Source organism: Rhamphochromis sp. 'chilingali' (genome assembly GCF_963969265.1).
Source record: "Rhamphochromis sp. 'chilingali' genome assembly, chromosome: 17".
Taxonomy (NCBI): Eukaryota; Metazoa; Chordata; class Actinopteri; order Cichliformes; family Cichlidae; genus Rhamphochromis; species Rhamphochromis sp. 'chilingali'.
In genome coordinates, this window is record NC_137944.1 from 23803919 (window position 1) to 23816134 (window position 12216).

At 40.0% G+C, this 12216-nt stretch overlaps 1 protein-coding gene across 1 annotated transcript; it reads right to left on the bottom strand.

Moving 5' to 3' along the window:
• Nucleotides 1-427: 427 nt before the first annotated feature.
• On the bottom strand, nt 428-11960 carry scamp3 (secretory carrier membrane protein 3). Its single transcript, XM_080862961.1, has 9 exons — nt 11571-11960; nt 11249-11329; nt 7232-7351; nt 6777-6897; nt 4974-5102; nt 3524-3689; nt 3286-3387; nt 3010-3127; nt 428-1307 (listed from the first exon to the last, which is right to left on the bottom strand). The coding sequence occupies exons 1-9, from the start codon at nt 11622-11624 to the stop codon at nt 1158-1160; spliced, it is 1041 nt and encodes a 346-aa protein (XP_080719087.1). The 5' UTR covers nt 11625-11960; the 3' UTR covers nt 428-1157.
• Nucleotides 11961-12216: the final 256 nt, after the last annotated feature.

The following is a 12216-nucleotide window of genomic DNA, read 5'->3' on the forward strand; positions in this document are numbered from 1 at the left end:
AGTGACCAAGAGGTTTAAAAGTGTCAGCTAGAGGCTTCAGAACAGGAGTTCACTAACCAGTGGGTGACATCACATTGCCTATGTCCATCCTTTATATTATGTATATGATTAAAATTCAGTTTCTCTTTCTTTATGTTGATAACAGCTTGTCTAGATTAAATATTTTCACACTTTGTAATCCAATCCAGTGGGCCAGACTGAACCCTCTGCCAGGTCGTTTCTGGCCCACAGGCTACATGTTTGAGGCCTTATTAGGGATAAATCTAATAAAGTTTGAAGGTTAATGGTTGTATGAAAGGTCAGTTACTGACAGTGAAGCCCGGAATCTGCTTAAGGTTGGATTTTCCACTATTAAAATGCAGGTGATCATCATTATTATTATCGTTCCAACAGGATGAGGGAATAACGGCAGCAGTAGACTGTGAAAGCATGACAATATATTTTAATAAAACCAGGACAGTGACACAGTCATGATATTCACAAGCAGTACTGAAAGAACAGTGACAGATACCAGAACCAAACCAACACATGTTCATCATCATTACAGTACGAAAGGTTTTGGCAATACAGTAAACGGGCATTCTTGTTTGGCATAATAACAAAACAAACTGGTTAGTTTGCACTTAAGCTACAAAAAAGTAGTGCTGGCTAAAGTTGAGCAAATCAGTTACGGATCAAATGTAGCAATGGCAACATTTCTGTGTTCAGCCCCAGTCTTACACTTTGCATTTTAACTGTAAATGTGGAAAATGTCAAGGCTAGCAGAATCCAACTTGGCACACAGCTGTCATTTCATAGTAAAAGCATCGTCCCTCTATTCACTGAAGCATCACTTTTCATATAAATTCATACAGCATCTTCTTGTTTTTTTATTATATTTTCCATCTTTCGTTTTCTTGAATCAACACTTACAATGTGTCAATTCCTGTTTTGGTTTAATATAGGTAACTTTTCCTGTACGTCATAGGAAATTGGATAACCCCACATCTGTCTCATGCACGTGCTCTGAAATTAAGTAGGGGGTAATTATATAGACTCCACTTCCCTCCATCAAATTCTAATCACCTGTGGGGAAATAAATACCAAACTGAACCACCATCGAGCTCAAAGCTCCCCTCCTCCTCCTCGTCTTATCCAACCGTCTCTGTTCGTTCTCTCTATCGAGGAGCGGTGAAGGCCCCCTGGGCAGCGTTGGCAGCGGCGTTGGCAGTAGCCTGGCGTACCGCCTGATTGGACATGACTCCAGTGGCGAACTCAGCCTGGGCCTTCTGAAAGCTGGCATCGGTTTGCCTGTACAGACTGTGGATCTGGAGCGGGAAAGACAAGAGTACGCTGACACCTGATCCTTGCAGCAATTCATCATCTTATTATGCACGCTGTGAGGGTGAAAACGATACCCACAACCTGATATTGTGGCTATTCTTCAGGCTCTTTATCTACTGAATGCTTCGCGGTAGATGGACCACCTGGACTACGTGGTGAGACGACTGTGTTTACTTGAAGCTTGTTCTTGCTCTACACCTTTGACTCAAATTCAACCCACTAAATCTTTAGCTTTACAATCATAAAGCATACAATTTATTTTGTTTGAATGGATATTCATGTGACACTTTCAACATTTCAAATAGTGAAGTTGTAAGACTTTCATATTTTCCCTAGAAAGATGCACAGACCCTGGCTCAGGTGAAGTGTGCTGTCCACTGAGTGTTTAAAAGGCTGATTGTTGACCTGTTGTGCATCTCCTTATTTTCTGTCCTATATACTGTTACAGTGAAAGATTCTCATAGTAAACATATCCAAAGTTTTCACATCGTGGTGTATGTGCAATTAATCCCTGTGAGCTAAAAGCTCGAACTTTAGCATGTTTGTGATGTCACAGGGAAGGGATATCCCTAAAACGGTGATCTCAGCTATTGCTGCACAGAAGCCCAGCCCAGTATATGACATATAAGGGTTATTTTGAACTGGGAGTCATGTTAAGTTTGTCTATTAGAGTTCAAAAATGAAAGTAATGCCCTAACACTGAAACTCTCAGTTGTTTTCTTATGCACTACAACAAAATCCTGGTTTTGTGCAAGACACTTTCTGCTAGGGCTGTGCGATATGACCAAACTCTCATATCCCGATATAAGACATCTATCGTCCGATAACGATATAAATCACAAAAATTTCACATTTTCTGTAAATTCTGTGAATCTCGGGCAGCTCGACTTGCGTGAAGTGTTTCCAGCTGGGCATCGCGTACCTGGAGTCGAGTGTTTTAACCGATGTAGGAAACGATACATTTTTAGACATAAGTTGTAACGGCCGCCGTTTTCTTTGTGAGTATTTATTACACGGCGTGCTGCGGGGAAAAGCCCGTTCTGACGTTTGAGTCTAAGGTTTATTTTTTAGCACCTGGCGGCTCTTTTTTACTTCTCATCCGTAAATACTCTGCATCTTTCACGTGATTCACTTTATTTTGAAAAGTCTCAACAGGATCTTGAGCTTTAATGTGAAAGGTTTATGTGGAACATAAACGGACACGCGTTGGTTTTACAGTCGTTGTTGCTAACGACAACGCATAAAAACATTCGCTTGTCTGTAGTGTGGTTATATAAAATATAAGAGAAAGTGAGAACTTTAAGAAATTAATATAGCCACTACAGTGACCAACAAAACCATGAAAAAAATATTGCCGTAAACAGTTTATTTTGCGACACCACGAAACAAACGATAGCGTAAATGAAACGAAAAATGTTTTTATATCGTCATCCGATATATATCGTTATATCGAACAGCCCTAGTTTCTGCTTTCAGAAACCAACATGCTGTGGCATTAAAACACTTTATCCTGATATAATCACATATAAAAAGATATAAATAACTCACTGCTATGCTAATACCCTGACTCAGTGTGGGGAACAATCCTGTGCTTTTGTTCCAACGACAAATCTGAACATCTGCTGATAAAAATAAGAGCCTTGATTTGAAGTTCTTTATGAGACATGAAAATATGAACAAATGTACCCTTTTCAGCATGATGACCCCCATAACGGTTTCTGCAGTAAAGAGAGCGGCATTGATCATCATGATCACACCGACACCGATGTGGGGGCTCAGAGCTGAAAGGCTCACAATCCAACCACTGAAGGACAGAGAGAGACACACAAAGATCAAATATACAAGGACGCATACTGTGAAAATAGGAAATAGTCAGGAAATATAAATATTTCACAAGTAACTGGTGGTTGCTAGGAGGTTTTCGACTGGGCTAACACAGAGATATTTGTTTAGGAACCTTACCTGAACCCCCATCCAGGGATGCCGATGGTCATGATGATAAAGACGATCACTTGGGCAAAGAAAACGAAGAAGAAAGCAAAGAAGTTGAAAGAGCTGTCACTCCTAGAAGAGGGAACAATATAATTACTAAGGTGACTGCACAGTAACTAACAACTCAGTGTAATTTATGCGACTGTACTGAGCAAAAACCCAAAAGGAAAACGACTCAAAACGTCTTCACCAAGACGGAGGTACACACCTGAAGGCTTTGTACATGGGTCGATACCAGCAGATAAAGGAGCAGGGAGTGAAAAGTAGGACCCACAGGATGGCGAGGCCGAGACCAACACCAACACCACCGGACTGGTTGATGCAGAACAGGGCCAGGGAAGAGATCAGGTTGAAGACCAGTGTGCCTGTGCAGACTAGACATAGATAGGCTATGACTAAAAAGGAAAAGAACTGCAGCCTGACCGTAGGGATCAAAACCAAACCCATCCTTCTCCCTTTTGGCTCTGGCTGATGCAATATGATGCCATTTTCACTAAATCTGTTGTTGTCTGCTGCCTGGTCAAGATTTCAGAGTGTGACAGACCGTTTTTAAAATAGCTCTACACTGTTCTTTGCATGTTCACACAGGAACTGTATAATGCAATCTTAATAACACCTTCACAGTTTTACAGATCAGGCGTCCTCAAAATCTGATAATTCTGCAAAAATCTAAATGATAATTTTTAAAACAGCAGTCACAAGCTGTTTTTACAGGATATACACCCTGTAAAAGCTCAGTGACCCTGAACTGCATCTCTTAAGAAATGGATGGCTGTATGGAGAGACGGCAGGAGAGTCTGAAGTAGATCCTGCAGGTTTCAGGGCAAGCACTTTGGTACCTTCCAGCCAAAGTCACATGCACATAAATGCCACAATGCAAGGACTCTTAGCAGCGGTTTTAATGCTGCGGCTGGCTGATTAACGTACATGCTACATTTGACTTTGATCATACCCACTTTGATTTCAAGCGGACCAAACCAAATCAGGTCAGTTCAGTTTAATTATTCTGTCAGTGTAAAGAAGTTTAACTACACATTAATCCCTGAGATATCTTAAAATGAGAAAAAGAAGAAGAATTTCAACCGTACATCTCAGTTTTTCCAGATGGCAAAGAATTGCAGCTGTAGTACATTATAGAAATCTGTCAGCACAACTCAGTTGTCCAAATTTCATTTCAACATTCACTTTCTCTCTCACTTTCAAAATCAGTGTCAGGTTTAACTTTCATTCATGCCCTAAAAACTTGTGGACATGCAAACAACCCTGAAAACATTAAAGCCTCCTCTTACATTTTTTCCTGGGATAATCTAAGTGACAAGGTGTGGAGAAATTCTACAGTTTCTCTGTGAAGAAATCAACGAGAACTTGTGCAAGTTTAACCAGCTGGATTGGTTGTTGTGCAGACGCTCCGTGTAAGTGTCCCAGAGTCTTCAATCTAACAGTGAAGTGCAAGTCTTTGTACAAATATTCAAGCTCTACTGCCAGACAGTGCAGGAGGAGGCACGCATGCACGAGCTAGCGTTTACTGCCTCTAACTAGCAAGTCTTAAGTGTTAAAACAAGATTCCCTTCACGCTAAAAAAAACTTCATTATGATGTTAAATTCTAACACTGATGCCTCAAATTAATAATAAACTGTTAAAAGTTGCAGAAACTCACACAACCAGAAGTAGTACATGATGGTGACCGTGCGCTGGAACCGCTGGCTGATCTCCACATTGATGTCCTGATAGAAGCAGGGACCCACAGGGCAGAAGGAAGGCAGCGGGGGCCAGTTATTCTGCCGGGCTGAAGAAGAAAAAAGTCAAAAACACTTTGGTGTTACTGGGATGTCATCAGTTTATTTCCTTTATTTATATATAAACACATCACTCCAGTTTTAGCAAATTTACGCTGACTCCCTGTTCATTATCGGATTGATTTTAAGATTCTTTTACTTTCTTTCAAAGTTTGAAATGATATGGCGCCCAGTTATTTAAGCAAACTCCTCAACATAACTGAGATAGTCTAGCCAGATCCTCTCAGTACAACCAAGGTCTCAACTGAAGCATAAAAGAAGATCGGGCCTTCGCAGTTGCAGCGCCTAGACTTTGGAATAACTTGCCAGACAGATATTCATACTTCAGTCTATTCTTTTAAATCGCGTCTTTAACCTCACTTTTTTATATTGGTTTTTATTTCTAGTTCAGTTTGAATACCATCAGGCTTGTTTTATGGTTGCTACATTTGTTTTGTTTTTATGTTAATACTTTCTCATTGCCTCATCTTATTCATCTGCATTTGTTTTTAAATTGTTTTCTCTTGTTCTTAACTAATTGTGAAGCATTTTGGTCAACTTTGTTGCTTTTAAATGTGCAATAGAAATACATTTGATTTGATTCATTTAAGTTCATTAAACCTTATCATATTTATATTACAGGAGGTTTGTACTTGTTTTTGTGCAAACTCTAAAATAGTGCTCTGACAATTTTGGTCATATCGTGACAAAATCCAATCACCACCTCTCACTGGACCTCCTGTGGATCAGCAGACTAATTAGCAAAGTAACTTTTCTATATTTTTTATAGCAGTGCAAAACTTTAGGTCCCCCTTTCATCCACAGCCACTTTAAGTGATCTTGCGAATGGCTCGTCTCCTCTTCTCTCCTATGATGCCATCCACAGTGCAGGCCCTGCAGAACGACTGCCCCATGAAACCTCTGCACCCAAGCTCAACAGGGAAACACTTTCCCCTCCCACCCTGCTTCTGGCCATTCTTGTCCAGGCCATCAATCCTCTCCCTTTTTCTTGAAAAGAGTACTGTAAGCTCCAACATTGCAATGTCCTTTGTTGCTCCTGACACCAGCACAATGTCGTGCCTCAGGGCAGTTCTTTTTTTATGTGCAGAGGGAACTTCAGCTACTATCAGCTGCCTTAGGTGTTCTGCTGGATTTTTCTCCCACTTTTATGAAGCAGATGGTGGTTAGCTAGTGTTGTCACCAGATACTTTATATAGAGTAACCAGTTATCCTGCTCCATTGCACATATAAGCCTGGAAATGTGTTATACTCATGTTGTTATTATCCGTTTATCTACTCTGTTGAGTTCCACAAAGCAATGAAAAAAACTGGAGCACAATTCCTTGTATCTGTGCACATACTTGATCAATAAAGCTGATTCTGAAAAATTTAATGTGTCTGGCTTCTTTGATTTGTGAAGCTGTGGGTGCAAAAAAAATTGCAAACAAAAATTGTGATTAAAAATCTGCCAAATCTAAACCGAGCCCTGTAAACTCCAGGGTAATGTAACTTGGAAAATCAAAGGAGGAACTTAAAATGTTGAAATGTAACATATTTTTCAATACTCCCGTACACAGTAAGAAATAAAAGATAAAGTTGGACGAGGATCTTTTAGATCTAAAGGTTTAAAGTTCTCTCACTTGTCTACATTAACTCCCCATCCCATCATCCCCTCTATGTCTTACAGGCTCCTGGTCCAACGCTGTGTGCCGCAAGCTCCCGCTCTCTCCTCTCCAGCTCCTGGGCTTTCTTCTCCAGCTCCTCCTGCTTCTTCATCAGCTCTGCTGTGGCAGCATTCACAACAGGCTAGCACAGAAAGAATGAGGCATCAGAACTCTATGTCAAAGTTATTCTGCATAATCATGTATACAGGTCCCAAAGTTGCTCCAATGGTTGTGCTTAGGTATATTACTGGTTCAAGTGAGTCATTCAGACTGGTCTTTCAGCACGCAGATATACACAGCAGGAATTAGTGCAACGCTTCATTTTAATAGCCATAAAAACACTTACATGGCACTAAAGGGCATCTAACAAAACTTTTAGTACAATCCTGTTTTATACATCCAGCAGCCCCTGAACGTTCTGATGGTAAGCTGATACAAAATCACAGTGAAGAGGGTCTTTACTGTAGGGTGTATACCTGGGAGTTGTAGGAGCCATAGTTGCGAGGCTCGGTAGGTGTTGTCCTGCTAGGCGGGGTCTGCACAGGTGGAGATGGAGCAGGTGCAGATGGAGGAGTGGCTTCATATGGTGGAGGAGGCTGTAGCATGGTTAAAAAACAAAAACTGACATCATACATCAGTCAGACGAAAAAATGTGGTCACAAAAACATGATTCCAAGAACTAAGAATTAGAGTATTAATTGTTAATTAATTAAAAGTATTATTGTATAACATATACAGATCATACACATTTTAAAACAATACAAAAAAGTAAAATAAGACATTTCTCTCCACAACTAATATCTCACAATCTTTTCACAACACATGATTATTAAACAATCATTAACAGCTATGCACTTTTGAGACAAAGTTCACAAGCTTGAACATTTCTAAAAACTAAAGGAAATCAATCCACTTTTTGTGAACTGATCTTTCTAGATATCTGAGCACAGAACTTCAGATAACAGCATTTAGACCTCTTCATTCTAATAGCGAAAAGCCTTTTATCCCATATCACACACACAGCTAGAGCAGACAAAAAATATTTATCATGATATACATTTGAAAATTTGCGATAAAGATATAACTGACGATATAATTGACACTAGACAAAATACTTTACAACTCCACAACTTTATTAGTGCAAAAAAAAAAAAAAAAAAAATCAATATATTTTCACTTAAACAAGCAGCTGTTTTTTATGTGCATTAAAGTTACATAAAAATTTAACAGTGCAAATGCAAATTCCTTGCTGACAGTTTAAGCAAAAGGCATTTCCAGTGGAAATTGGCCGACATATCCTCAACATAACCATGTATAATATCCACAAAACTTAAAAAGAGGTTATAAAACGGTAATATTATGTTGAAGCACAGTACGTATTACTCCGCGAGGCTCCTGCCTACAATAGCCGTAATGCTCCGACAATCCATCAAGCGATGCGGCTTCGTAGCTTAGCAAAGTCGTACTAAAACATTTGACAGATTTTCGAGCGCCGTGTACCATATAAAATCGTTTCGAGGTCATAAACACAACCAGAATTCATGCATAAGGGGCACTGTCGATTTTCAGAATAAAAGGATTAAGTGTGCCGTATTTTCCAAAAAACACGGTAATAACGACGGCCCGCTAGCATGCGCTACCAAAAATAGTGCTTTGTTGTGTATCTGATAGACGAAAGCTAAACCAGTTCCACACCACTGAAGTTGCAGCATTTTTACAAACGAATTCTGGTTCATCTGTTTCATTTAACGATCCACTTTCGCTCTTCTCATTCTCCGTTGCAGCCATGTGCGTATGAAAACAAAGGCACTGCGCATGCGCGTTTCACCCATATTCTATCGTGATATTTCATTTTCTTATCGTTGCCCAACATTATACCGGTATTACCGTAAACGTTATATGGCCCAGCCCTACACCAGTGTTGGTCAAGTTACTTGAAAAAAGTAATCAGTAACTAATTACCGATTACATCCCCAAAAAAGTAATCCAGTTACTTTACTGATTACTTATTTTCAAAAGTAATTAGTTACTTAGTTACTTTTTAAAAACATGATTTACAACCTGAATAGGTGATAAAGCGATAGATCTTTCAGCCCAATTCTACTTTTTCTACAATCAATCATACAAAATGTAATCAAATGGAAAAGTCTCCTTTTTTAAAACTTGTTTTATTAGTTTTAATCTTTTAACTTTATGCATCCATCAATTTTCTTCTGCTTATTCAGTTCAGAGTTGCAGGGAGGCTGGAGCCTATCCCAGCTGCCAAAATATATAGGACGGTGTGTTGGACCCCTGTGACATCCCACTCCTGCTTTTTTCCACACAAATCAAACCATATCTGATGAAAAGAACTTAAAATATTTGCTCACTTTGGTTCACAATAGAGTTTTTAAATGGACTCAAAAAGACCCCAGCGGTGTACGCATATGTGTGGGTTTGCAACATTAAGCAGGAAGTGGCCCATCTGTGTGGCAAATGTGACCCAAATGTCATGGACGCTTATGGGAGGTTATTTCCCATCATTTAACAATATAGACTTTATTGTCATGTAATTTATTTGTAAATGTTCCATAATTAGGAATCTTATTTTGACATTCTTCAGTTATATCAGTCTAAAAATTGATTGAGTATACAGTTAAAAAATGATTATTATTGATGTAATAATCACAGATTCAAATCAGGATTCTCTGATTTCCATGCCTCTCTATCAGAAATGCTTCTGCTCTGCATTTCAGGATAATCAGGGTTACACGAGGGTGCAATCCACATACAACTGTAAATATTGTTGTGAGAAAGTATGCAGCTTGTGAGCTCTGCTACAAGTGCTACATAAACAAGTCCAAGTTTAGTTCCTGTTGCTGCAGAGTTTGCTAGTATCAAAGACAGACAGGAAGTACTCATGAACTCAAGGTGTTTCCTAGCAACAAAAACCTAGTGATATAGCAAGGACCTCAGCTGTTTCCCCAGCAACAAAAAGCCCTGAACTCACTGTATCACACATACTGTTAAACACTAATGTTAAGGCCCAGCATCTCACAGGGCAAAAGCTGTGTTTGACAGACATCAGTCTAAACATATAAAGCAGAAACGGAGATGCTTGGTGTAACACAGAAACCGTTTCATCAGATAGTCTCTGTGCTCCCCACAGACAGTCACAATAAATGGCTGCCCCTCCCTGGGCCTGGTTCTGCTGGTGGTCTCTTCCTATTAAAGGAGTTCCTTCCCCCCCACAGTTACCATATGCTTACTCATAGAGAATCAGCTGATCACTTGGGTTCTCTCTCTAATATTCTTGGGTTCTTAGTTTACAGTATAAAGTCCTTTGAGATGACTGCTGTATACAGTTGTCTTCAGACGTACACAGTCATCCTGGGCATTAATCTCATGAAATTTTAAGTCTTTTAATGTTTTTTTTAAACTGTTCTTTTTCCAGAGTGGAATGACTGTGCAGCATACACATTTAATCACTTTAAAAAAACAAGAATTGGGTGCGCTAGTTTGAATTATTTTAGATTTTCTCTCATCCATACAGGCTCAAATATACTTAAATCTTTTAATGTGATCCTGAAGATTCAACAGTTTCTTTTAGCTTGTCAGGTCCAACACCTATTAACCTATTAACTTCTCATTAGAGGTCGTGATTGACTAAGCTAGTAGATTCTTTTTGCCAGCTACCTTTAAGCCTAGTCTTAAGACTAGGCTTAAAGGTAGCTCCACTAATATTTCACCGAATATTAGTGGAGCTGTATGTACATATTTGAGCCTGTGGATTAGAGAAAAACCAAAAACAAATTCAAACGTATGTACCCAATTGTTGTTTTTTAAAAGTCATTAAGGATATATGCTGTATAATCATTCTACCCTTGAAAAAGAGCAACTCAAAGAAATCATTAAAAGCCCCCAAATTATCAAGACCAGTGTGTGTAAACGTCTTCATTTAGAGCTGAGCGGACTCGAGCTGTGTCCTCTAACACACTGTCTGCACTGTATATGAAGAATGTCAGCTGATACACAGTCTTCAGTCTTGTGTAATATTATAATATTGTTAATAAAATGTATAATTAATAGTGTGTAATAAAACAGTTAACATGTGAGTAGTTTCGCAACATAATCCTGAGGTCTCCTTCTGCTTTCAGGCCTCTGAATCACCACAAATCCAGGCCCAGTGATTCAAACTGAATAAAAAGAGTGAAGTGAAACAGAACATCAAAGCGAGTGCGACATCAAAGTGACTCTGCAGCGACTTATAAAAAGGAATAAAATTAACCATTATTCACAAGAACAACTGCGCTTTCCTAAGGATAACATCTCAGAGCTCGGGGTTATCTGTGCCAGCATGCTTTCTTAAATATTTCATACCAACTCAGGCTGGTCAACCTGCTGCAAACCAGAAGCCAGATGCTTCAAAATACACAGGAAGCAGGAGAGACAGTGGATCTCTGTCTTCTTTGAAACAAAAGCACAAAAAAATGGTTAAATATAATAATGCTCACCGCAGTTGTATTATCAAATGGGTTGTAAAGGTCCAGTGTGGCATATCCTGTGTTGCTGCTGTGTTGAGTCACTGCAGGGTCCTAGCAGACAGGACAAAGACAGAGTAATTCAGCATAAATAAATCCTCATTTTTTCATGTGCTCGCTGTTAATAAGAGCTACAAGTGGGCGAACACTGAGGAGGATCTGGCAGGCCCTGAAATAAGTCACATGAGCAACAACACGCCTGCTATTACACGGAGCCAACACCGGCCACTTTCATCCACCCACCCATCCATCCATCCATTACCCTGACGTTAGCTTCATGCCTAACATCTCTCACCTGGAAAGGGTTTTGGTCCTCCATCGGTTCTGGGAAGCTCGTGTATTTTGACATCTCACTAGCGGCTAGCTTGAAGAAGCCACCGCGTACTCGCTGATGTCAGCGCTGGAGCAAAAAAAGAGAAGAAAAAAAATCCCTGCGTTTGTTTCCGTTTCAAAAACGAAAGAACAGGCAGGGTGTGCTCGTTTTTAATCGATGTAAACTATCTCCCCGCCCCTCTGGCTCTCATCTCAACTGTCACGGCTCTGGGTTTCACACGGGTCGATGGGTGTATTCACCGGAGCTTTCTCTAATCCGGGGCCGGCTGTCAGTGTCCGGTTTGCGGCTGTGGGCCGAGCGAAGCCGTTAGTTTTTCTGGGAGGAAAAGGATCCGCGGTACAGGAAGTAAACAGCCGAAAGCTGGCCATGTGACTGCTGCTGCAGCGGAAACACGTGGGTTCTGTCGCGGCTGAGATAATCAGGTGTACACTGGATAGCATATTATATTTGTTTATATTTAAGTGTACTGCTGTGTTTGGATAATGAGCGGTGGAACTCCTGCACAAAGAGTTGATCTTCAGTGGGCCAGACAAACTAAAGCTGTTTCCTAATGACCTACCCTTTTCGTTTATATCAAAGTGGTAATGTGTGGGGTAAGAGTGGCGGA

Excerpts from the sequence above, each read along its gene's own strand:
- scamp3 (XM_080862961.1), bottom strand. The coding sequence starts at position 11,624 with ATGTCAAAATACACGAGCTTCCCAGAACCGATGGAGGACCAAAACCCT. Across the intron at positions 3,690-4,973 it reads CATGTACTACTTCTGGTTGT|TCTGCACAGGCACACTGGTC; the intron begins GTGAGTTTCTGC and ends ATCTATGTCTAG. Across the intron at positions 3,128-3,285 it reads ATCCCTGGATGGGGGTTCAG|TGGTTGGATTGTGAGCCTTT; the intron begins GTAAGGTTCCTA and ends TCTGTCCTTCAG.